General features: G+C 53.9%; 1 protein-coding gene across 6 annotated transcripts in view; it reads right to left on the bottom strand.

The window, feature by feature from the left end:
• Positions 1 to 2,778: 2,778 nt before the first annotated feature.
• DUSP8 (dual specificity phosphatase 8) overlaps positions 2,779 to 24,942 on the bottom strand; it is a 46,414-nt gene continuing 24,250 nt past the window's right edge. For 5 of the 6 annotated variants that reach the window (XM_032111241.1, XM_032111242.1, XM_032111244.1 and 2 more), the window contains exons 4-7: positions 11,489 to 11,655; positions 10,115 to 10,274; positions 9,814 to 9,937; positions 2,779 to 9,405 (exon numbers count right to left, since the gene is read on the bottom strand). In XM_032111241.1, coding sequence (XP_031967132.1) covers positions 8,301 to 9,405; positions 9,814 to 9,937; positions 10,115 to 10,274; positions 11,489 to 11,655 — 1,556 coding nt within the window. In that variant the 3' untranslated portion in view covers positions 2,779 to 8,300. Of the gene's footprint in view, positions 9,406 to 9,813; positions 9,938 to 10,114; positions 10,275 to 11,488; positions 11,656 to 18,971; positions 19,394 to 24,942 lie in introns of those variants that run through there. The other variant, XM_032111246.1, reaches the window with a different exon arrangement.

Here is a 24,942-nt window from a genome sequence, read left to right on the forward strand (position 1 = left end):
GATTCTCCTCTGATTTCCAGAGCTCTCTGGACTAAGTAGAGTTGATCCCCATCTGCAGGGGTACATGGAAAAGGAAAAATTAAGCCCAATAACAATAATTACTTTTCTCCTTCCCATGGGTGTTGTAAGGATTAGCTCATGTTTAGCAAGACCGTCTGTAAGTGCTAAACATTATTAATGTTCTTGGATTGCTCCAAGAGTGAATGTGGCTTTCCAGGGAGTGATGGGGTTTTTCCCTTTGCTGACATGGAGCTGCAATGAATTCCTCATAGTCCAAGGTAAGCAGCATCCTATTCCTGTTAGGCTCAGGGTGTAGAAGAGTGTCTGCAGCACAAAGCAGTACTGGCCTTGCTTTCCATCAGTCTTGGAGACATGAAGCCCATCCCTTCTTGCATCAATGCACAACCAACAGGGCTCTGGGGAAACATGCGTCCCATGGAGCATCTCTGAGCATGGTGCCCTGGTAAGAGCTCATCTCACCAGGAAATGGCAAATAGCATCTCCCAGGCTGCTCCCAGACACACAGTGAAGTGTGGGAGGGGACAGGGGAAGATCTGGGAGGGGACATGGTTGCAGCACTGCCTGAAGACCACCCAGCAGCTGAGGCCAGAGACCAGGTCAGACCCACAGTACAGCTGATGGGATTGAGAGTCCTGGCTCAAGTAGGGGTGCAAGACTGGGGGTCAGTTCATGCCCCTGGGTGTCCTAAGTATCCTAACACACAGCAGCTCTGAGCACCAGGAGTATTTATGCTCCCACAAAGTGTGGAAAAGCAATGCACACCACCTAATGCTGGAAAGCCTGGGGGAGATGATAGATAGATAGATAGATTCTCTTTTCCAGGGCTCTGGTGCTGGAAAAAGACCTCACAGGAGAGAAAACTGGCTTGTGACTGGTTCAGCCCCTGCCTGACTGCTCCAGCAAATGTCCCTCCTGGGGACCCCCAGCAATCTGGGCAGGGGTACAGGGTGCTGAAGCTCCTCCAGCTGCCAGACCCTGTCACCCTGGCTCTCCAGCCCTGCAGAGCTGGGGCTGACTTTTTGTGACCCCTTCTCCCCGCGCTGACTCAGCCATGCCCTCATGGTGGGTGGCCGCATGAAGGCATGAAGGTAAAGGCAGTATGGACTGGCAAGCTTTCAAAGAGGCCACAAGCTAAATAAATAGCCAGCAGCCAATTTCAGTGGCTGCTATATTTAGCTCAAGGAACATTTATTTATAGGCTTGGCAGCCATTCTGAGTCAATAAAAGCCAGAGAACTGGAAAAAGGACGTTCCTGGGTTTCTTGTTGCAGTAATGGTTTCTGCCGTGCAAACCATGAGGAACAAGAGGAGAGGCAGCACCAGGGCAGGGGGAGGAAGCTCTGCTGGCTGCACACCCATGGGTGCCTCTGCCAGGGAAGAGACCCTCCACATACTTGTAGCCCCAGCCCCAGCTAAGAGCAGCTTCACCTGGGTTGCCTCTCACCTGGGTGCTGCTGCCAGTCCCCTGGCCCAGAGGGAATTTCTCCCTGAAACACAAGGGGATTTAATTGTGCCGTGGAAGTAGTGACACAAGACGTCACCCCTGGGGACTCTGCTGCAGCATCTTCCCTTGGGCAGTGAGTTTGGAAAAACTAAGCCAGAGGCAGGTAAACTGGGAGGGAGATGGGAGCCGTGTTCATGTTTCTCTATTAAATAATTGTCCCTTCCCATGTCACGCACAGCAACAAGTGGTTGAGAGAGGAGGACATGCAAAGAGCCTCTCTGGAGCTGCTAGCGGTGTCAGATGCACAGGAGGCCAAAACTTCACACTGAGCTTCTACCCCAGCAGCAGGTGATGGCAGTAGTTTTGAGAAGCTTTACAAAACACCCAGCAATTGCAGCTGGATAAGGGGAATGGATTTATAAAAGACCAGGGGATTTAGCCCAGCTTGAGGAAAGCAGCTGTGAGGATGGATGTCCCTTCTGTGTATACATCAATAAGTGCTGAGGCTTTCTGGAGCCAGAACTGCAGGGAGCCTGCTCACACCTTCTCCTCCCTCCAAAGAAAACCTGCTGCAGGGGGGGGAGCAGGGAAATGCCTCCACCAGCTTCCACTTGAGCAAGTCCAGCCAAAATGGGGCTGCTGCTTGGCACCCACCAGCTGCCCCCTGAGCACAGCATGGCTCAGCTGGCCATGGGTGAGCAGGGAATGTTCATAGGGTTTAGCTGTAGTGCCCAGCAAGCCTGTGGCTACATGCTGCTATTATGTCAGGAGCAAGGTGGGAGCAGAGCATAGCTGGGAAGCAAAATAATAACAATAATGATAATAATAGTAATAATAATAAAAACGATAGTATATTTCAATGCAAAAACTCCATGTCTTTGTGCTCTTTAGCTTGGCGGTCTGTACCATTCCCTACACGTGTGTATCTCCACCTGGAGCAGGGCTGGGACAGTCCTTTCCATTACAACTGGGATGCTTAGGCACCTGACTACAGCTTCAGAGCCCCTAGAGTGGTGGTTTGCAGTCTGAGAGCCCATGAATGCCCCAATTAATTTTTATGCCACTACTCTCTCAGCCATGAGCCTTATTTCTGCTTTGAATTAGTGCAGCTGCAGCTTTCAGCTGCTGGGCCCTATAGACACGGGTGTGGCTGTGCATCCAGGTCTGTCTGTGTCCAGGTCTGGTTCCATATCCAGCTCTCTACCAGCTCTAGGCCCCATCACTGCAGCCAAAGGTCCATTGCCCTCCCCAAACTCCCAAAGAGCCCCATCCTGAGAAGGTCTGACCCTCAAAAACCAAGGCTGACACCAGCTGTTAAAACACCTATTCGGGTATTTATTACAACACATTGTTCCAAGATACAAAAGAAAGGAAAAGAAAGTAGAGGGTAGAAAAGCACTGCTGTTTACAGCCTCTGGTAATAAATAAATAAAGACGAGGCAGGGGCAGGATGTCTCCCCGGGTCCGACACCGGCGCTGGCCAAAGCTGGACAGCGAGGAAGGGAGTGTGGTGGGGCTGGTGGCCAGACCCTCTCTTCCATGCTTGGGAGTCCCCAGGTACACCAGGGTGGGTACAGACCCCCTCTCTGTGTTGTGCTTGCTGAGGAAGGGTCTGATCCTGCAGGGATGAGGAAGGGAGAAGAGGCTCGGTCCCGGCATGGCTGGAACCTGCCTGCTCCCTCCCTGTCCGCGGCTGCTCCAAAGGCAGGTGAGGTAGGAAGGGTGATGCTGGACCAGGACCCCAACAGAGATCTACCAGGGTCCCCCAAGAGAGGGGTGAGACCTGAGCTCTCTCCTCTCCAGTGTGGTCTCAGAGCAACCTTGGAAATGTGTTCAGCACAGCATGATGAGAAGGACCCCAACCCATGACAAAGCAAAGTCATGACAGAGACAAGAAACTGTGCCTGGGCCACTTGGAGAAGGGCAGTGTTAAACCCCGCAAATTAAAATGACTCTTCATGGGGCTGACGCAGTACAGGGAGTGTTTCGTACCATGGTGCAGATGGGGTTCCTCTTCCCTTCCCCTAATGTCTCCTCCTACACCTTACAGTCACCTGAAAACCTCCAGGTTGTACAAGGAACACAGGCAATGGGTGCAAAAAACCAGCACCTGCCTCTGTCTGCTCATGACATCACGATTTATCAGTGTTTGATAAAGACCATATCAAATCCCATGTTGGGAGCTATTCCCAGCCCCTTTCGAAATCCCTCCAGGTACCAGAGGCTACTCACATGTCTTCCTGTGGCTCTGCCACCGGGCTTGCGCTGGCACTGGCCATGTGCCCTCCCCAGGCTGTGCTGTCCCTGGGCAGGGGAACTACCAGCACGAGGAGGACACTCAAGCCCAGGAAGCCCAGGGCATGTGGCCAAAGCAGCAGCCAGTGCCCTGGGCTCAACTGAGCAGGGCAGCTTTTCAAAGGAGCTGGGATGCCAGAGCAAGAAGCCCCTGTGGGTGAAGATGGAGCCTGCAGGTGCAGCCAGCTGAAGAAGGTGAGAGGACCACGACCTGGAGGGAGCTGATTCCACGAACTGGATGCCTAGCCAATGCTTCTTAAAGCTTTAAGCTTTTGCCATTTAACCCTCTGTTGTTGGTGCCAGTGGGTTCCTGCCTCTTGCAAAAATGAGCAAGAACCTGTATGGGGGAGAGGAGTTGCAGGAAGGGAAGGGAAGAGTTAAGAGAATGGATCTGCCCCGGGTTTGGGTGCCTTTATATCCTTAGGAAGCACCTCCCTCCAGCTCCTCTGACAAGGGTTTGCCTCCTGAGGCTTGGGGCAGCCAGGAGCTGTGCCAAGTCAGCCACAGCCGGGCTGCGGGGAGCAGAGAGAAGGTGAGATGGGGCCTTGCTTTTATTCACAACAGAGAAACAAAGAGCAACATACAAAGAGTAAGAAGCAAAAAAGTACAGAATCATAACCATAATAATCATAATAATAATCATAAATACTCAAATCTATCATTCATAGATTGCAATGACAACACTGATAGCTTATTATCATTAGTATTAAGAATGGAAGGGGAGAGGGGACAGCAGGAGGGGTTTCTGAAGGGCATTGTCTCCTAAGGGGCAGATGTAACAGGGATGGACATCCAAAGAAACAAGCAGACAAAGAGAAGGGCTGGGAAAGCAGCAGGGGCTGGGGACGCTGCTGCTGAGGCCAGGGACGAGCCTGCTCTGACCCAAGCCTCTGGCTCAGTGTTGCCAACCTGATCGCTGCCCTCCTGCCAGCTTTGCTCAGCCAGGAAGGAGGTGGCTGGGAGGTTCAGCCTGGAGGACAGGCAGAGACTGGAGGGAAAGGAGCAAAATGTCCTTCCTAGTCTGAAGGAGAGCTGTGGTTTGCTCAGTCCTTCATGTGGTGAAAAGCTCAGGCATTGCCACTGCCATTGGACATTCAGCAGCTTTGTTGGTTCCTTCCTTTGCTAGAAGAGACCTTTCCTCTCCTCTGCTCACACTCCCGCCTCTGTAGATCCCTACAAATGAATGTGCTCTCATCAGATCAGCATGGAAAGGTGATTTTTGGCTCCAGTGAGGCTTTGGGATGGGTCATCCCAAAGCTGAGAGCCCATAAAAAGACTTGGCTGACAGATGATGTGGAGGACTACCACCTGGCACATCTGTCCTCATGACAACTCACAGCTCTCTGACTCATGGACAAAGTGGTTTATCAGACAGTTTGATTTAAAAAAAAAAATTAAGTCAATTGCAAGCCACTTGGTGACCCTGCTGGCTTTGGGTCAGGATGGGCAGGAGACACTTGGGCAGGGCTGCTCCATCAAGACTTATTTTCTGGATATCGACTTAAAATACTGTATATATGAGGGTTTCTGATGCACATGCCCAATGTAAACAAGAGGGATGAATGTAAAAGACATCAAAATAAGGCTACAGAGGTGGGTCATGAATGTCTATAATCTACTAACCTTAAAATATACTTATCTTTGCTGTGGTTTCAGAGGAGAGAGGAGTCCATAGTGTGTAAAACCTCAAACATGTCTCAGGACCATCCAGGCGATGGCAGAGTGGAGATGACAAACAGCAAACCACGTATCTGCCTCTTTGCAGACATTCAGAGTCTCATTTACAACATGCACCCTCTCCTTCCTGACTTGCTCCATCTGCTTTTTTCTCCTTGCAACACACTGTGTCACTTAACAGGAGGAATTAGATGGGAGCTTGCTAGTGCTTGTCTCATCTCCCCACCTGGTTGTGCCCACCTGTTGTCCTTTCTATTACATCCCTTGGGAAGTAATTTAAGCCTCTCTCCATTGCTCAAAGCTACACCTAACCAGCTCCTGCCAGCAACTTGCCTGACCTGAGCTCAGTAAGTCCATGCTGGAACCAACCCTGGAGGCAGCAGAAGGGGAAGGAGGACTAGAAGCACTCCTTGGACAGGAGGCAGGTGACACTAACATTCCGCCCAGTGAGGAGGTACCAGAGGGAGGATGAAGCCTTTTTCTTCTCCCTCCTTGGACTTGACATTGATGCCTACTTAGGATAACCTGCTGCAAGTGGAGCTCCTGAAATGGCTGCCTGGCTTACAGGATGGACCTAAATGCCTTTTGGAGTCTAGAAAGGGAGCTTAGAAAATAGCATCATCACTGCTTCATGATGAAAAGAGAGCATGTTCAGGTTGGCAACACTGAGCAGGTTTGAGGTGGTTGCTGGAGGAAGTGATGGGGGGTGGTAGGCTTTTGAGGACTGACTATGAGATCCCTCACTCTCATCAAAAGTGATATGGGGAGAGGAGCAGGGGGTCCCTGGCTCTCCAACCACCCCCATCCCTCCCTGCCACACCTCGGGGAACCAGTCAGGAGCATGTGGGGGTCCCCAGCATCTCACCAAATAGCTCCATGGAAAACCAGAAAAACTAAAGCCCGAAGAGAGCAAGGAGTCTCCAGGGAGACTTGCCTCAACTGCGAACACAGAGGTGGTTGAGGAAGCAATGAGCTGAAGCGAGCAGCCCCTCCTTGTGTGATTGCAGCTCCTCACGCCTCTGCTTTATGTTCAGTTTTAAACCTGAGATCATTTGGTTTTGTCACGGGTAGTTTGATTTAAAGATAGAAACGAATGGCAAGAGGAGGAACAAGGGAAAGGGAAAGAAACCATGTGGACCCAGAAAAGAAAAAAAACAACACTCCAAGGATGACACAGGACAAAGACATGCACGAACACAGACCCCTGAGGTATTAGCTTTGCAAACTAGTGCGAGACAAGGGAGAAAGCAAAGACAGCTGCAGGGAGAGATGTGCTTTGCAGTGGAGGCAGCTCAGTGCCTCCAGCTTCAGAAAGCAGCTTCTCAGCAATCCTGACATTGGGGTTTGGGGGCAAGAGCTTGGCTTCCCACCAGATGGGAGGAAGCAGCCAACCATCTCTGAAAGTAAGTCAGTTGTGCCCCTCCATGTGCTTGCAGAGCTTCATGTCTGGACAGCTTATCATTCGCTGGATGGAGGGGAGCTGGCCTGGAGGGCAAGAGGACCAGGGGAGTCCCAGCACCTGCAAACACGCTCCCCGAATTTCTCAAATGTAAAACAAAGCATGTGGGAAGCCGCTCCCAAAGGGAAAGTGGTGCCCGTACTTCCCAAGCAAGGTAGCTGAGGTGAGGGGGAGCTGAGGGGCTGGGACAGGCAGGCAAGACACCTCCCAACAAGAAATCCCAACTACCACCAGCCTCCCATCCCTCCCTCTGCTGTGGCAGCTTCCGACACCTTCCCCATGCAGCTGGAGGTGACATCCTGCAGCCTTCCATCCACTTCAGGCGACTCCCACCTTTCCCTCTCCAGCAAGGATGGGCAGCCGAAAGGAGGGGAGTGGAGGGGATACGGCTGGAATTGGGTGACAGCCAGGATGGGGCCAATGCCTAAGATGGGATGATGGCTGGGATGGTGGTAATGGCTGGGATGGAGATGAGGAGAAACAAACAGAGACCAAGGTGGGAAGAAGAGGCAGCAGCTTCCAGAAGAGTTTTCTGGCTCAGTTTGTGTCATAAGAAGGTTTTATAGTTTGCTCGTTTACTTGTTCATTTCTAGAAAAAGTGCCCAGAAGAGTCTCCTGTCCCCTTGTTGGTATGCCCAGAGAGAAGGGGGAAATCTGTTTTGTGGACAGTAACTATAGAAGGAGCCACAGGCCTCAGATATTGCTTAGAAACTCGTATTTCAGATTTAAATACCATACACAGTAAAAATAGAGCTGAAAGTACCGCCCCACATTGTCTGCAAATCATTGCCAGAATGAACAGCTTCAATAAATTAAAAACAAAACAAAAAAATTGAAATATTATTTACGTCTCAATAAAAATTGCAGTAAAACCATTAACCTTTTCTTTTGTGTGTGTGTTTTCGGGTTTTTTTTTTCTTTATATTATATATAATATATATTTATATATGTATAGGGCTGCTCCAGTGCAGCATTTTTAGGATATTTAGCCAGAGAAACACAGGGGAGCATGCTTAGTGCACCAGGGTGCAGGGAAGGGGCATCTGTGGTCCCCCCTCCAGGTGCTGTGCCCCATCACCACAGCCAAAATTGCAACCCCTGCCTCTTCCCACTTGAGTTTTAGGCGCAAATTTTGAGTTCGGGTCTCCGAGGGCTGGGGTGCCCTGGGGATGGGCGGGAAGGACCAGGGCGAGTGCAGGAGGGACACTAAGCATCCGCCACTGTGTTTCCCGACTCTGGAAAGACTAATCCACCTTCGCTTCGGTTTCAGCGCTTGCGCTCCCGAAAATGCACGCGCAAGTATAAATACAACCCCCGACCCCACCGCCCCCCTTCCCGCTCCCCCCAGCTTAAATATCCCCCCGCCCCAGCCCCGTCCCAGGTCTCCAGGCACCCCGGGTGAGTGTCAGGACACCTCGATGATCTCCATGCTGCCCGAAAAGCTGGACTGTTTGCTGATTTTGCCCAGCTCTTCCCGAGCCCTGCCCTCGGACATGGTCTCCTCGAATTCCATCTGGCAGCTCCTCCGCTTGAACTGCTTCTCGGCGCCGGCCTCCTCATGCCAGCTGTGCCGCCCGTCCCGCGGCTCGGCCCGCGCCTTGTCCCTCAGTCTGATCTCGCATCCAGCCGCCACCGCGCCGCAGCCGAACGGCGGGGGGTACGGGCCGGCGCTGGGAAACAGGGCCCCGCCGCTGCCGCCGCCGCCGCTGCTGCTGCCAGAGTCCTTGCCGAAGTACCAGCCAGCCTCGCCCGACGGAGTGCTGGGGGACTCCAGGTGCACCCCGCTCCAGGCAGCGGTGGCGGTGGTGGCGCCGGGCGCCGTGGGCGGCTGGCTGAGCCGCGGGGGCAGCCCGTCCTCGGCGCCGGGGCTCTTACGTGTGCCGCAGGTCCCGCCAACGTTGAGGCTGAGCCCGTGGGCCGGCGAGCCCGCCGGGTGCCGGTGCTTCCGCCGCTGCCTCACCTTGGCCTCCAGCAGGAGCTCGGGCCCCGCGGGCCGGTCGGGGCTGTCCGCCCCCGGGGAGAAGGGGCTGAGGCTGCCCGAGCCCGAGGGGCTGTCCAGCTTGCAGAGTTTGGGGGCTTCCCCGGGTCCAGGGGGCCCAGGGGGGTCCTGCCGCAGGCCGGGGGAGTAGGCAGACTTGATGTCCAGGGAGAAGGAGCGTTTCAGGCGGTTGGTGTCCTGGATGCGCTCGGAGGAGAGGTGCAAGCCATTGAGGCCCTGCTGCAGGGTGGTGGGAGACAGGACCTTCGGGGTCCCGCCCTGCCGCTCGGGGTCACTGGTGGGGGACACCGAGCCGGTGCTCCTCGGCACATCCTCGGCCTTCTCTGAGGTAGGTGTTAGGGGATGCCGGCTGCCCTCAGCCACCTCTGCTGGGTCCTGCTGCGTATCCCCCTCGCCCCGGTCACCCTTTGACTTCAGGGCCTTGAGGAGCTTCAGGCTCCTCTCGTACTCCAGGAGCTGGCCCAGGAAGTTGAAGTTGGGCGAGATGGATGGGCGACGGTCCTTAACGAACCTGCCAAGAGGCACAGACAGCCCCGTTGGTGCTTGGTCCTTCGGTGGGCCACCCTACTCTCTCAGCCTCTTTAGGGGAGAAGAGGCATCATCGAGAACCTTCTGACCAGACCCTCCAAAGAAAAGGGTCTTGGGGAACCAGGGGGCCTCAGGATGCCACAGGATTAGAGCTGGGATTGCCTCCTCACTCCCTTTTATTACTCCCAACCATTCCTCATTGCATGCACTTTATGAGTGGAGGTTTGGTTTGGTTTGGTTTGGTTTGGTTTAGTTTGGTTTTACTGGGACCCAGTCAAGGCAAGACAGAGCTTCAAGGAGCCCTGACCCTCTCCTTCTGGGCTCAGCCTGCTTTCCTTCCCTGGAGTGAAGCGTACTGGCATAACCCCCCCACCCTCAGGGGAAAACTCACCTGTAAGCATCGTCTGATGACATACCCATGGTCTTCATGATGTAGGCGATGGCAATGGTGGCTGACCGGGAGATCCCAGCCAAGCAGTGCACAATCACCTGGCAGCTGGACACCTTAGCTTTGTCTGGAGCATGGCAGAGGAAATAAAGAGAACAGTGATGGTGAGCAAAATGGCTCTAGCCTCCCTCCCCAGACCTCAGTGCCATTGTGTGAGAGGACAAGACCAGGGAGGACAGAAGAAGAGTTCAGGTTGTGAAGGCTGAGAACTGGAGGCTTTGCAACCATTGTAAGAAAAGCTCACCGATGAATTCAATGGACTTGTCCAGCCAGGGAAGCAGCTTCTCACAGTAGTTGTCATTGACAGGAATGCGCATGAAGTGACTATCACAGATGAAGTCTGGCTTGGGACAGGAGTTGCTGGCGTTTAGGACATAGCTTATCCCATTCTGTGTCATCAAGTCCTGGTGGGAAAGAAGCCATCAAACAATCAGCTGAGTTCAGACAGCACCACGTACTGAAGACCTGTCTTGCCATGCACACTCCCCGCCTTTTCCCATCCTAGCATTTTCTCCTGTGGGTCTCCTAGTGCTGCCTTGGCCTAGGTGATGATAATACAGCAGAGACCAGCTGAAAGGTTGTATTAACTTAAATGACACAGGTTTGAACCTCAGCAGATATTTATTTTGGTCCAAGTAAAGTAATCAAGGCCAAAGATAACTGGAAAGGGGTTCCAGAGGGGAAAACCCAAGAACCCCAGTATGAGAAGAATAGGACAACACAAGAAAGAAAATTAGCAAAACTCTGTCTGAAAGCTGTGAAAGTATCAGCTGAAGGAGAAAGGAGACATCTCACCAACAGAGTGGAGTGAGTCACTGGTAGCACCCTATGTTAACCAATGTGGCCAGAAGATGCTCTATCCATAGGGAACAGAGTGAGGTCAAGTGCAGAGGCCATGCGTGGGCAATGCTTCTCTTCTCCAAGCATGTGGCCACATTGTCGGGATGGCAGAAAACAGTTCCGAAAGATGAACAAAACCCTCCAAGGAGGTGGGGAGGGAAGGAAACCATCAATTTCTCTGCCTGGCATTGGCTCCTCAGGATTTTAGCCCCAGAATTTTGGCCCTGGCTCTCCAGTGGCCGGTTCCTGCCCTTCCAGCAGGCTTGATGGAGCCAGCCCAGCTCCCAGCCTCACATTCCTGTCATTTTTCTCTTTCATTTCCTTCTACTCCCTGTACATAATTTCTCTCTCCCTCCTTTCTGTCTCCAACTCCCCTCTGGTGTCATGGTCCCTCTCCCTCCTTGCCTGCCCTGGATGAGGACGCCTGGCTGGCTCCCTCATGACTGCAGTAGGCAGATGCCTGGCAGCACTTTAACTGCAATTCCTTCCTTCCTTCTTTCCTTTCTCTTTCTTTCTTTCTGTCTTTCTTTCTTTCTGTCTTTCTTCCTTTCTCTCTTTCTTCCTCTCTTTCTTTCTCTCGGTCTTTCTTCTCATCATTACTTTTCCTTTAAACAAAATTCCTTCCCTGGTGTGACACCACAGCACAGCCTTTCTGGCACCTTTACGAGGGAACTGTGTGGTCTTCCCGCTGGGAAGGAGTCCTTAATACTTTCACCCCTCTGCATGACTGGGATCCCCAATGGGACAGGGCAGACGTATCCCCACGACAGGGCTGTACCTTGTTCAGGACATCCTTCTGGGAGCCCAGGTAGAGATGTGGCAGGATGCGTGTGGGGCCGACGTTGGCCACAGGCAAGCACGGCTGGGAGATGCTCATTGGCAGGATGGCAGCTGGCTTCCCCTCACAGAGCCCTGGGAAGCAGGATGAGAAGGTGGCAAAGCCTCCTGTGGAGAAAATGGGGACATTGAGCTCGTAGCAGCAAGGCCGAGATCATCAGTACCTGGCACCGCGAGGACCAGGCTGGGGACAAAGTGGTGATAACCCTGCAGCACTGAGAACAGAGACTCGAGAAGCAACAAGCCACCAGCCACCACTAACCAGTGCAGATACACTGTGATGTCCATGACACACACATGGAGAAAGGAATGGAGACCCAGCTCTGATTTTTCCCATCGCAGCTGGATATTAATGCACATGTGAGACATCCCACACCATCTCCAATGAAGTTGGCTCTTCTCAGCTTCATTCAGACAAATAACAGGAAGACAGTCCTTTTCTTGGCTCCCTACTATTCTGAGGACAGGGTCACCTTTTAATAGCAAAATCCATCAGGGCAAGATGACGACAAGCAAGCCCACTGAGATGCAAAGCTCCTGGGGTCTGGGAGGTCAGCCCAAACCTTGCTGCATTGGCTACACTTACACATTGTGGTTTCTGAGAGATGCCCCCTCTGCCCAGCCCTGCCAAGCCCATGATTTCTGCCACACCATGGTGGCATAATGGTACCTGCAGGCCACTGCTCTTTTTCATGCTCTGATCCTACTGAATGTGACAGCAAGCAGCATCCAGTTTACTGCACCAAGTTGCTGGGCAGTCACACTCAGATTGAGCATCTTGAAGCCCAATATTGAAAGAAAACCCCCAGCTGAAGTTGCAGTAGCTGGCATGTGACAGCCAGAGCTATTGTCACAGTGACTGGCATGGTCAAAAGCCTGAAGCCAGTCCTGAAAGCTTGAGCAGGGCTGCAAGCCTTGCCCTGCTTGCACAGTGGGCAGCAAGGGGAGCTGGAAAACCCCTGGTGCTGTTGCATGTCCTGCACAGTTGCATAAGACCACTGGTGATCCTGATTTGCTCTCACTCGCTGATCCCGTACTCCAGGATAGAGCCAGGTCTGGCTAGCAGTGGCCTAACTTCACTCCCCTCCAGCTGAGGACATCTGGGTGGCAGCTTCATGCAATGGAGAGGAGCTTGAGTCATATCTGCCTCAAGTCTCCCTTGAGGTTTTCCCAGCCATGTGAATGAGCAGATGCAGCTTGACATCACCCAAAGGACAGAAAGGACTTGGAGGCTTAACTGCCTTTGACTGTCAAAGGGACCAGGACGCTCCCAGGAGAGCCTTTTGAAAGCCCAAGTCTCTGGACTGAGCATCATGAGAAACCCTGGCTCATCTCCACAGCTGAACAAGACCTTTTAACAAGCTAGTCTCTCTCCCCTTCAGAAGCAGGCCAGCCTTGGCATATTCTCAATTTACTTTCTCCAGCACTTTGGCAACATTTCTGCTGATCGTCCTGGAGCACCTTTCTGGCTGCTGGTGTGGCACCTACACTCTGGAGAGGCATGACTGGTGCTGCAGACAACCCACCTGACATGTCTGTGAGATGAAGGTGATGGAGAAGCCAGAGCAGTGCACAAAATCATGCTCACACCACCTGGGAACATCCAAGGTCCTCCATAACACTCCATCTCAGCACCTCCTGGTGTCAGCTCCCACTGACCCAAGGGGAAGGTGTCCTTCAACAAACCTCTTTCCTCCCCTGTCTTGTATTTTCCTGTGTGGCAGCTAACACAGCTCCCAGCTTCAAAACCCAGTCAAGACGGAAGGAGTAGAGTTAAAGCACCTTATCTTTTCCAGCACTTCCTTTTCTCTGGCTCCCTCCGAAATGACATCACCTCTCAAGTGGGACATTAAATCAGAGCAAAAGCAGGAGGCCCAGCACAGGTGCAGCATAGCTCTGGTTACTGCTCATCCCTCTACTGTGTCCCCATTGCCAAGGACTGCCCATCACTAGCCAGAGCTCTGCATGAACACATGCAACCTCCCTGCTTTACCCCGTGCTGATGCTTGGGGGATGCTGGGGCAGCAACCCTCTGAGAAGTGCTCCCTTCAGTTGCCTCTAGAGAAGCCTGCAGCACTTGAGTTTGAGCGGGGCACAGATCTGACCCCTGGGCTTCTGTGAAACAACATGGGAATTTTTCTGAAGGAACGTGACACATTTTTGGAGAGCAGGGTGCACACAAATGCAACCCCAGGGATCAGTGCCTGCTCTGGTCTGTAGGTGCCCAGCCTCTTGCACTCACTCACATCCATCAGGAGCTGCCCAGGGCAGTGGATGGGTTTGTATGACTCTTTAAGGTGATCTCATAGTTCAAGCAGGTCAGGGCATGCTGCTCTCTCCCCATTGTCTGCCTCCACCACACTCAGCTGGCAGCAGATCCTCTGCCAGCCCTGCCTGGGGAAGTCCAGGCAGGAGCTGAGGGGGTTGTGAAGCAGGCAGGGATGTTTGTAGAGGGGCAGCAGCACCCTAAGCTGCAGTGCCTACCTGGGCAGGCTGCCACAACTGGAGGATGGTGGCACCTGAAATGATGCCCATTGCTCACCTCACTTGTCCTATGCAAAGCCTGAACCCTGTGTCCAGGAGCCCAGGCATGCTCCCAGCCCACCTGTCCTCATTTCCCCCATACTTGCAGCTGCTGAGGGCAGCCTGGCCTTGGGGAAAACCCTAGAGATGGGGCCGGGTACCCGACACCATCCCAACATGGAACCGACGCTCACCCCACCCTGTAGCGGCTGCTCCAGCATGCCTTTCATTTTTAGAAAGCAAAGCAGCTCTTCAAAACAATCCCAAAGGCAGTGAATGTCCCTGGCTGGGCTCCAACTGATACCTGGGCTTTCCTCCCCTCTATGCCCCAGGCCATGGATCCCAGATTTTGCTGGGAGAGAGCAGCAGAGCCCAATGAGGTGAGGAGCCAGGGTAGCACCAGTTCTAGCCTTTCCTCTTTTATTTGCAATGCTGGTGCCAGGAGCACCATTTCTCTTGGCAGCTGTGGAATTAAGCTCAGGAAGGATTTGTTTCTGTCATGGAGCGGGTGTCTGGGGATCTCTGGTTTCTTCTGGATGCTCCCCTCCCCTGGTGAGGGCTTGCTGGGGAGGAGCTGGTCCTTGTGTGGCACAGCCCAGTGAGCTGCTCGTGGCTCCAGCATGGAGGGCTCTCCAAACCATTCTCTGGAAAAAACAGTGTCTTCCTGCCTACTGCAATTACCTGAGGCAGAGATGGTGCCCAGGAGGAGAAGTGGGAACTGGAAGGGAAGGGAACCAGAACAAAAGTGGGGATGCTTTCACTGTTCCTGCTGAAAATGGAGGAAGGAGGAGCCAAGAACCAGCATCGGGCAGGTTCTGGGAGGCCTAGGAAGTGAAAATCACCCTCCCAGAAGTGAAAATCACACTGAGGCACAGAGTGTTGCTGCAATTTAGCGCCAGAAGAGTGCAACAACAGAGACCTTGCATCTCCCCCATCCCAGGTTTCACTCACAGGGTGCTGACCACCCTTCCACCTCCTGCTGTGCCCTGCAGAGACCCCTCTGGGCCAGCCCCCAGCCCTGCTCTGTATGGCCCTTCTGAGAAGAGAGGGGAAAACACCACAACTTCTCCCCTATCCCCATCTTTGCCAGGCACTCCCCTCTGCACATTTTCCAGCTGAACATCTGTGACAACCTCCCCAGTGAAACTGGATTTATTGTGAGAACAGATGCTGCAGAGGGAAGGCAAACAGCCTGGGAATCCTCTCCGAGCCTGTCCATCAGGCCAGGGGGATGATGCCAGCAGCATCTTTGAACAGGCTCCTGTGGTACCCGCACTGCTGCAACTGTTGGGAGCTGTGTGACTCCTCCCCTCGAGCAGCAAACTGCACAGTGAGGAGGCCCTTTGCCAGTCCCTGCACCAGTGTCTGCCTACGGCCCTGAAATGGCTGTAACCAAAATGAACAAAAAGACAGACAGGGCCAAGGAGATTACAAGGTGCAAGGACAGAGATGTTGGACTGCTGAGCTGGGACCCTGGCACAGCGGGGGAGCCCTCCACTGCCCTGGCTGTCACCTTCAGGTGGTCTCTGGGGACATCCTAGTCATAGCTGGGTCACTGACAACATCTCAGGCAAAATCTATCATCAGCAAGTGGCACTGTGCCCTTCTCTTCCAAAGCTGGGCAGCAGTGGTGGTGCAGAGAAGGTGACACAGGAGGTGACAAACTCCTGGCTAGGGACAGGGATGTGGTGTGGCATTATTTTCCTTCTGGTGGTAAGCCCCAGCTTTAGGGATTTACAATCCATTAAGCTGCATGAGATCTTAACGAAGACACTGCAGAGGATATAAAGAAGGTGTGGGACACATGAAGCATGGATATCCCAGCTCCCTGCTGTTCCCTGTGTCCCTCCCTGAACCGAGGCCACCTTTTAGGCTGGAAGTGTAAAGTGGAGATGGGGCTTGAAAACCCTCTCACACCTTGCTCTGATGGCTTCACTCTGCCCATTCATCTATAGCCCCATGGACTCACCACCTCCTTCAGAGTCCTATGGAATAACCCAATAGCTCTGGCCTTGATGCTGTGCCCTGCTGACTGCAAGAAGCTGTGAAAGGGCTGCCCAGGGCACCTGCCTCACTCCAAAACTGCTCCTCAAGAGAGCCACATGGCTCTTGAACATCCCCAGCCCTGTGAGTCTCATAAAAGTTCCCCTAGAGACACACTGAGCAGCATGTCCTGTTCAGCAGCCTTCCCTGTGCATCGCAGGCTCAAAGGTTCCCATCAAGAAACAGGGAAAAGGTGACATGTCACTGTGCTGCGCCATCAGTTTGTGGCAGCAAAGAGGAGGGGAACAAGCACACCCAGAGGTGGAAATCCTCTCTGGGCCAGCAGCTGCCACACCCCACTCCTCACCCCCAGCTCTCACACGGGAAGCTAGCAGGAGACCTACAGGGGTATTAAAGATGTGTTTTACAGCTCACCCTCATTGCTGCAATAATGAGAGTTAGAGAGCAGCAGTCAGAGCTGTTCAGAGACCGGCTCCCCATGCAGCTGCCAGAGGTTTTGCGGCAGCCCGCAGCCCCACCAGTGGGTTTTGTGCCTGTGCTCGTGCTGGAGACCCTCTGCCCCGCTAAAGCTCCTGGCAGCTGAGGGGGCTGAGAGAGGCCAGGCTCTGCCCAGCTCTCATTAAAATGCCTGTGGTGGCTGAGAGCTGCTGCCAGGGCGGCACGTGGCAAGGAGCAGCGGGGCATGCAAGCGAGCACGCGCCTCGGCTTGCTGCTGGAGCAGCCGCCACGCCGGCACGGCTCCCTCACTGCTGCGTTGTCTTGGTGGCCAGCATGGTGCCTGGATACCCCCTCTTCATCAGCCCAGCCCCTTGGGGGACATGCTGCTCCCAGCACTCTGACACATCCATCCCCAAGTGTTAAAGCACCTTGCTGAACTGAGGTACAGCAGGAGATGACAAGAGCTGAGGAGACTGCAAAACCCCAGCCCTCGCCTGCCTGCATCATGCTCAGCCTTCTTATGACAATGAGTCTGAGTGCTCGGCTGAGCTTCTCTGCCGCAGGTTGAACTGAAGGACAGAAAATGGAGGGGCCTGGCAAGCTGCACATCAACCCCCAGAGCTGCTGGGAAAATCCCTCTTTGCAAAACGCCATCTCCCTGACTCGTGCTGGGTGGGAGCCTGTTGGTGCCGGCAGCTAAGCTGGGCAGCATGATGAAACACTACTTACAGCCACCCTTACTCACTGTGCTCCAGGGAGCTCCGGGGCTTTGTCAGCATTTCCCACTGCCTGAGACGTGTCTGAATTTCCCCCCTGCCTCCATTCTCACTGTTTCCCCGGGTACTGTAGTCCCCTTTCATTTTGCCCATCCCTCCCAGCAATGCCTGATGTGGACACAGCCCATTTGCTTGTGCATCCTTCCCACAAGCCTGGTGAAACCCTGGTGCTCCGCAGCCTGCCCAGCTTGCCCTCTCCTGGATGATGCTTTTTTATGTCCCCCCATCTCAGTGCATTGGAGAGAGATGCCCAGTTTTCAACTGGTCTCTTTTTCCACTCCCCCACTCCCCTGCCCAGGTTTCACCATCCCCTCATTTGGCACAAAATTTCATCACCCCACTGCTGGCTCAGTTTTGTTTTTTTTTTTTTCCAGGCAATGGGGATGAGAAAGCCGATGAATCAGCCCTATTATGGATTCACGTGCATTCCCTGTTTCCCCAATGGTCACCCCAAACAGCCTCTGTCCATCTGCTGCTACAGTGCCCTGCTGCCTCCCAACCTGCAGCAGCCCCCCATGCCTTGCAGGCTGGTCTCAGACCCTGCTCCCGTTCTCCCAAAGAAACGGAAAACATCCTTAAAAAAGAGGAAAAACAGCAGAAAGGAAGCCCTCCGCCCACACAACCACGGACACACTCCTTGAGCTGTTGGGCTTGATTTTCCTCTGGTGACTGTGCCTGCTTTGGACCAGCCTTACTTGTTCTAAGTAAAGAAAAATGTGTCATTTCCAGGAGTGACTTATTACTAATGACACCATCACTGGGTTATGTGCTTCATGCCACAAAAACCTGTCAAGCACTTTTAGCAGCCTCCCATTTTAAGTGATGATGGAGGGGAAGTTGCTTGATTCAACCCTTCGGTAATCTAGGTCATCCCAGGCTCGGCATATTCTTAAACTGCTCCAGTTAATATCCCCTTCCTCTGCGTGCCCTTCGCCTTGACACCTTGGGGTGGAAACACTGCAAAAGCCCTTTCTGAAAGAAACCACCCAAGATAGGCAGGCAGGGCAGCGCTGGTGAAGCGAAATGGCTCCGTCAGGCAGCAGCGCAGCGCTCTGAGCCCATGGCTCCTTGTTCTCCCCGCCGTCCTCGCCCGTCCTTGCCTCCTCTGCCCGGTGCCCCCCCGCCGTCCTCGCCCGAGGACGCAGAGATGCTGGCGGCAGGTCCTGCCGCGGCTCCCGCAGCTTTCCTTCTTCCCTCCTCCGCTCCGTCCGCGCCCTCGCCAAGCCTGCCTGGACAGCGAAGGGTTCGGGGGAGCCCGGAGCGGTCCCCGCGGCCAGACAGTCTCACCTTACCCCGCACCGGGTGGGAAGGCTGCCTGGCGCCGGGGCCGCTGCAGATGCCTCTGCCCGCTGCAGGCAGCCGCTCACCTGCCGGAAGGAGCTGCCCTCTCCGTGCAGCTCCTGTCCCAGCCCGGCCGCCTCCGCCAGCGCCGCGCACATCGCCCCTGGCTGGGGACCGGCCATCGCTCCGCTCCGCTCCCCTCCGCACGCTCCCCGCTCGCTTCCATCTCCCCGCTCGCCAGCTGCCTGCGCTCTTTGTATCGCCAGCACCGCGCTCCGCTCCCCGCCGGCCACTCGGCAAAGGCGATCTCCGGCGCCCGGGCAAAGCAGGGCTCCGGCGGCGCAGCCCCCTCTTCCCGCTCCGTCCCCATCGGAAGGAAAGGCGCCGGGCCGGCTGACAAACCTCTCTTGTCCCTGCTCTCCTTCATCCTCCGCACCCTTATTTTCAGCTTCATCTGCCCCTCGCGCATGTCTGTCCAGAACTGGTCCTCGGAGGGAGCAATCATTACATCCACGGGCATCCAGGCAGCTGGGCTGCGGCTCGCGGGGGCACCTCTCACCGTCGCCAAACAACAGCTGGCGGGCAAACAAAATACTAAAAAAACCCAAAAAGCGCCCCTGCGGCAGAGCAACGCCAGCCTCCCCCCGGCTCCAGCCTTCAGGCTGAAAAAATAAAAAGCATTAAAAAAAAGCCGAGCGGGGTAGGGGGGCTCGGCGTAGCCCCCTTTCCCCGGCCGCCCCCCTCTTCGCCTCCCGCTGCAGCCCGAGTGAGCTCAGCCCGGGAGCAGCCGCCCCATCCGCCGCCGCGCTCGCTGCGCGCCCGTACCGCGCTCATAGCTAACGGGTCAGGCATGCGGCCGCATTCCTTACTCAGCACACAGACACGCAGCACAACGCCGGGCTGACATATGCTCCGCTCCCTGCTTAAAGGCGCAACCGCGATTTTCTCTCCTGCTCAAAGCCCCCCGCAGCGAGCGGCCGCGGCGGGAGATGGATCGCTGCACCACGCCGGCTTTGGCCCCGCGCAGCTAATATGGGGACGGGAACGTGGTGGGAGGAAGCTCATGCCCACACCTCATTTTAGCACCTGCCAGGGCGGTGTGCGATCAAACCCCCACAACGAAGGGGGGATGCAGCACCACCCTCCAATCCCGGCTCCCTGCTGCTCCTCGTACGGTGAAGGCACCCCACGGCTGCACCCCCTCCCCAACAGCTGCTCCTGGCAGGACCAACCTGCATCCCCTGGGCACTGTTTAACTCTGAACCCCTGCACCAGGAAGGGCAATGCCATGATCTCAGCTTCCCAAGAGGGAAACCGAGCCACAAAAGATTAAATAACTTCTCCGGGGCTCTTTGCTGCAAGGCAGAGCTGGGAACGGGACAGGTCCCTAATGACCAGTTCATCTTGTCCCTTAATGTCTCCACTGAAAGCATCACCCAGGAGGATGCTCATCCTGGAGTGGTCCCAAACAGCTGGAGATGAATGGGTCCCAACAGCTGGCAGGAAAAGGGGCTGCTGGCACTGGGCTGCTCACACCTGTGCGTGGCCATGTCAGATGGAGTTATCTGCCTTGTCCCAGCAAAGCAGGACCATAGTCTGGAGGAGATGTACCCTCTGCCAAAGCCTTCTCATGTGCAAAACTCCAGCAAGAGGGGACATGTAGGAATGGCCTTTCCTAGTCTCACTGGGGGTCTATCCATCTCTGGTGGCTTCTGAAGCAGGTGGGGAGTGATGTATTTTCTTCTTTGCATTTGTTCTGGGGGAGAAAATTACTTGTTCCCCGCTTCCCACCCGCAGGACTCCTTAATACATCTCCACACAGCTCCTTACGAGTTTATTGGTCTGAGCCCAGGCCTCCAGAAAATCATTCAGGATTATAGTAAGCGGGGGAGAGAAGGGGGGGGGCATGTATTGTGCCTTTGAAAATCTGAACCTTTATGGGCTGAAAAACCCCAGGCTGAGCCATATGTGAGTGACTTCAGTGTTTTTCCTTTGAATGACATCACATGAGATGAGGTCATTGGCATTAACTAAGTGCTGTCTCCTCCCCCCCACCCTGAGTGGAGCCAGGCTCCTAACGAGCCTTGTTGTTGTAACAAATATGGTTTGATTATTATCAGATGTGGGTCAGAGGTTGGATAAAATTCAAAGCATGCTCCAACTAGGCTGGAAGAGAGAGAAGCAGCCTTCCCCCACAAGCTATGCTCAGGAAGTGACTACCACAGCAGGTCCCCGGGGGGATCTGTGGTCCCCCACATTTGCCACCACCGTCACTAAAAGTGAGGGCGCATGATGCTGGTGGCCAGTGCCAATGCCTGCCAGGGTAGAGATCCCTCCATGTGCCACTGCCACTGTGCCAGCAGTGCTCTACCCATGCTGGTCAGTGATCCAGCTGTGACCAGCTCTGGTGGCTGTGCCTGGGGGTCTACTGGGGTGGACCTAATCGCTCTACCGGGGTCACTAGGTTATGCAGGGGCAGTGGCCAAGGAAGCATGTGGTGAATTAGGGGGTGCAATACTCAACCTGCCCCTGACCCAGAGATGCACAAACAAAACTCACCTTTCCTCACTGACCTCTGGCTGTCCACCTCCCTCAGGCTTCCAAGAGCCCTGGGCACAAGTTATTCTGGTAATGTCAGGGTCCTTCAGGATGTGTTTGGACTGAGATTTCAGTTCAGGGCTACTCGGAGCACCAGGTGGGAAGCTGGGCATGACACCAAGTAGACCTCAATGCAGGAGGCTTACCAGTGTCCCACACCCCTCTGATCCTCAGCAAAAGACAAGCGAGCAGAGATAGCCAGCAACCCCCCTCCTCCAGCAGTGTGAAGTCCAGCCACAAGGAGATGCCACCTGCAGCCACCATTCCCCAGGCAGCATCCTCATCTCTGCTCTCTCTCCATTTTCTTCACCCTTTTGCCAGAACCAGTACAGGAGTTGGCACCTGGGGCAGGGGGCAGCTGGCAAGTAGAGAGATAAAAGGCAATGTCCATAGTGCAGAAATATATTCCATGTATTAGCTACTGCCCCTCGGCCCTTCCCCCCAGGTGCTCCTCCTGGCCAGGCTGTCACCCATCCTGCCTCCAGCCCCTGTTTAGCAGACAGGGGTGCATCACCCAGGGAGAGATGCCCAGCCTCACCAGCCTCACTTCGCTCTCATTGCCACAGCACTCACTGGAAAAACATCCACTGTAATGGGTTGGAGAGACTCATGTAATTCTCATGCAAGAGCAGGGAGCAGGATGAGTCCCTGTTCAGCACCTACATACCCTGTCAGGACAGTGCCTATAGCCTGGCACAAGCCCAGCTGGGCAGGGCCAGAGGTTCCTCTCTCCACCCAGCACTGGGACCTGGTAAAAATTGCTAGTGACGACCTTTTGCAAGCATGCAGCACAGGCCCAGGGAAAGGGGGAGGTGGATGAGGGAAGGCAGATTTCTCAAAAGGAAGGAAGCTGTAACTGGGCAGTGGCTCCTGCCCATCAGGATCTCTTACTGGGGAAGTTGCCTTCCTCCCGCTGCCCTTCCAGAAATGAGAAATGAAATTACATAGCAGTTTTCTAAGTCATGGCAACCAGAGGACCGCTCTTCCCTAAGCCCCTTCTCCTCTGTCCCACTCTGCCTTTGACCCTTTTGCTTGCCTTTTCTGGGTCCAATGGTTAAAAACACGGCCAGAGGGGGAAGGGAAGCTCCTCAGGGTAATTATAGAATCGGGAAAACAAGTTGTCTGACGACAGCGTTGCTAAACAGAGAGGTTTAGAGCATAGGTCTGGAATACAATCAGCCTTGCACATACATGACCTGGCTTAACCCCTCCCAGGGATGCAGCCACTGGTCCCGCCGGGGCTGAAAGCCTCCCAGGCATCTCCTGGTTGTGGTTCAGGGTGAGAAGGGGGCACCTTACTCCGCCCCCATGCCTTGGACTGAGGAGACTGGGAGCACTCCCCAGGGCACCCACCAGGCTGGGTGTCAGAAGCTGGATGCCAGAACCCACTGAAGTGGGGCTAGAGGGCAAGAAAACACAGTCCTGCCCTGGCTAAAGTGGTCCCAGATGGCTTTGCTGTAGGAAAGGAAGCAACTCCTCCAGGGATGTTTTGCATGAGAGGGAGGGAGGTTAGGAGTTACTTAAAACTCCAGGATTGTAAAAATCACCAACCTTGGTCTTCCCATTTGATTTTTTAAAAAATGCCTTTCCCTCTAGGCCGGTATCAGTGTCCTACCTCCAGTCCATCACCACAGGTAATCCCCCTGCACCTCATGACCTACAGCCTGAAGCTTGATGTAACCTCCTGCACAGTCCTTCTTACCCTTCTTCCATTCCTGATCATCATGTGGGCAATTTTAGATGAAGAACAACCTGAATCCCCATTCATTGGTTCTTCAAAACTCCCAAATCTGGGAGAAGCAAGAAATTGAGAGTCCTGCAGGAGCTCTTTTTCCTGTCTCATCCCACTCCCATACCCTCCTTATTTATACCCACACTACTGCCAGCCAAGCATCTGCTTCTTTTGGTTCATCACAGTATGCTATGGGATGGAGATGGCCACAGGTGGATAGAGGTGCTTGCAGGAGGTTCAGAGACAGACTTAAAGGAAAATCTTGTAGGTACATCTGATGGATTAATGCCAGTAAGTCCCCAAGTGCTTTTAGACATTACAGCCTGAGGGTACCTGAAATAGCCTTAATGCTTCACCTACAAGGGTACTTTCAGGCCCATGTACTGAGCAGAGGCTCTGCTGGAGTCAGGGGACAAAACCCACCAGCTAGCGCATTCTGCACATGCTATGTCCCCAGCAGACACACTCACACCCCAAACTCAACAGGTGAAATCGTGATGCTGTGCAGAGCAGGTGATGAGGAACGTGACCATCAAATCGCCAGCTGCAGTCAAGTCTTGCCTCCCCACTCCCATCAGACAGCTTGTGACTGATGAGCCCTGAGATTCGCTCACCTGGTTAGAGCACTGTGCTAATGACACCCAACACTGTGGGTTTGAGGGTTTGATCCCTGTATGCGTCATTCGCTTAAGAGTTGGACTTGATGATCCTTCTGGGTCCCTTCCAACTCAGAATATTCTGTGATTCTGTGACCAAAGTGTGGGTATTTGGGGTATTTTCTTTCTGAGGTTTTATTTTTTTTTCTTACATTTGGTTCGTAAAGACACCTCAGTTGTGGTTCTGGATCCTGCTAAGCTTTTATCTTCAGCGTATGCCATGATAAGCTTTGGATGTACATGCTGTCACTCCAGCCTCTGAGACTCAGACTCCAGGCAAGCCCCCTCTGCTCTGCCCTGCCTCTGCCCTGCTTTCACACCTGCCTAGCTTGGCTTTTTCATTCTCTTTTTCTCCAGAACAGCCCCAGCCCAGTATGTTTCAAGAGGAGCATGCAGCAAGGGAGATGTGCAACTGGCGTGTGGCTTCTCACCAACAAGACACAAGAAAGCATTACGGAATTTTCAGCCAAGGATGAGCAAAGTCATGTTCCATTGCCCTGATGTTTAACCTCTTTTTAGGACTGTCCCTATACAGAAAAAAAAAAAAGTGTTTTTTCTTTTCTTTTTTTTTAATTAAAATCATCTGTCTCTGAGTCCTTGTATCTAAAATAATTCCAGCCAGTGCCTTCAGTGCTGAACCCACTCATGCCTGGGCAGCCCAAGTCAGCTCCTGCATGGAAATCCCCTTTCCTTTTTTGCTGCTTCTTTCTGCCTGTGGCGAAGTCACCTGTCTTTGGTAGATTCCCCCAAAATCCCCCAAATCTCAGCCCTCACCCAGATCACTGCAGCCATGCAATCACAACTCTCTGCAGCCGTGCTGGATGGCCATGGCACCGCTGGGCTGGAGAGGACCTGGGTCACGGCCAGGCTGCTCAGTGAGGAGGATGGTGAGTGAAGGGCTGGGAGGGATTTGTCGCTGATGATATTGTTACATTCTTTCCGAATCCTGGGAGTAAACAGACGCTCCAAATTTAGAAAGAACAGGACTGGAAAATTTAAACATTCCTTGAAGAATTGGTACAAAAGCGGGGGAAGGGGGGCGCTGAAGATGATCTCACATGCGCTCCCGAGCCAGATGAAAAGCTCATGACTCGAGTTCAGAAAGCAATTGAGGGGCCTGTTTCAGGTCGGAGCATGATATTGCAGCGGTAAAGCTCCCCCAGCACACGGAACCACAGCAAAAAGAGTCTCTGTCATGCAAGGGGGGTCCCAAGCCCCCCAGCCCAGGCTGTGGGGCCACCACTGCTGGCCACACTGCCATCCTGGTTTTATCTCCAGCTGGCACATGGATTCAAGCATGGGAGAGAGAAGCCTGGTGCTCAGCCTAAGGACCAGAAGCAGGGACAGGATGGGTGACAGCATCATCTGGACCAAGGATCCCAAGCCC

This window comes from Corvus moneduloides, chromosome 6 (assembly GCF_009650955.1).
Source record: "Corvus moneduloides isolate bCorMon1 chromosome 6, bCorMon1.pri, whole genome shotgun sequence".
NCBI classification, from domain to species: Eukaryota; Metazoa; Chordata; class Aves; order Passeriformes; family Corvidae; genus Corvus; species Corvus moneduloides.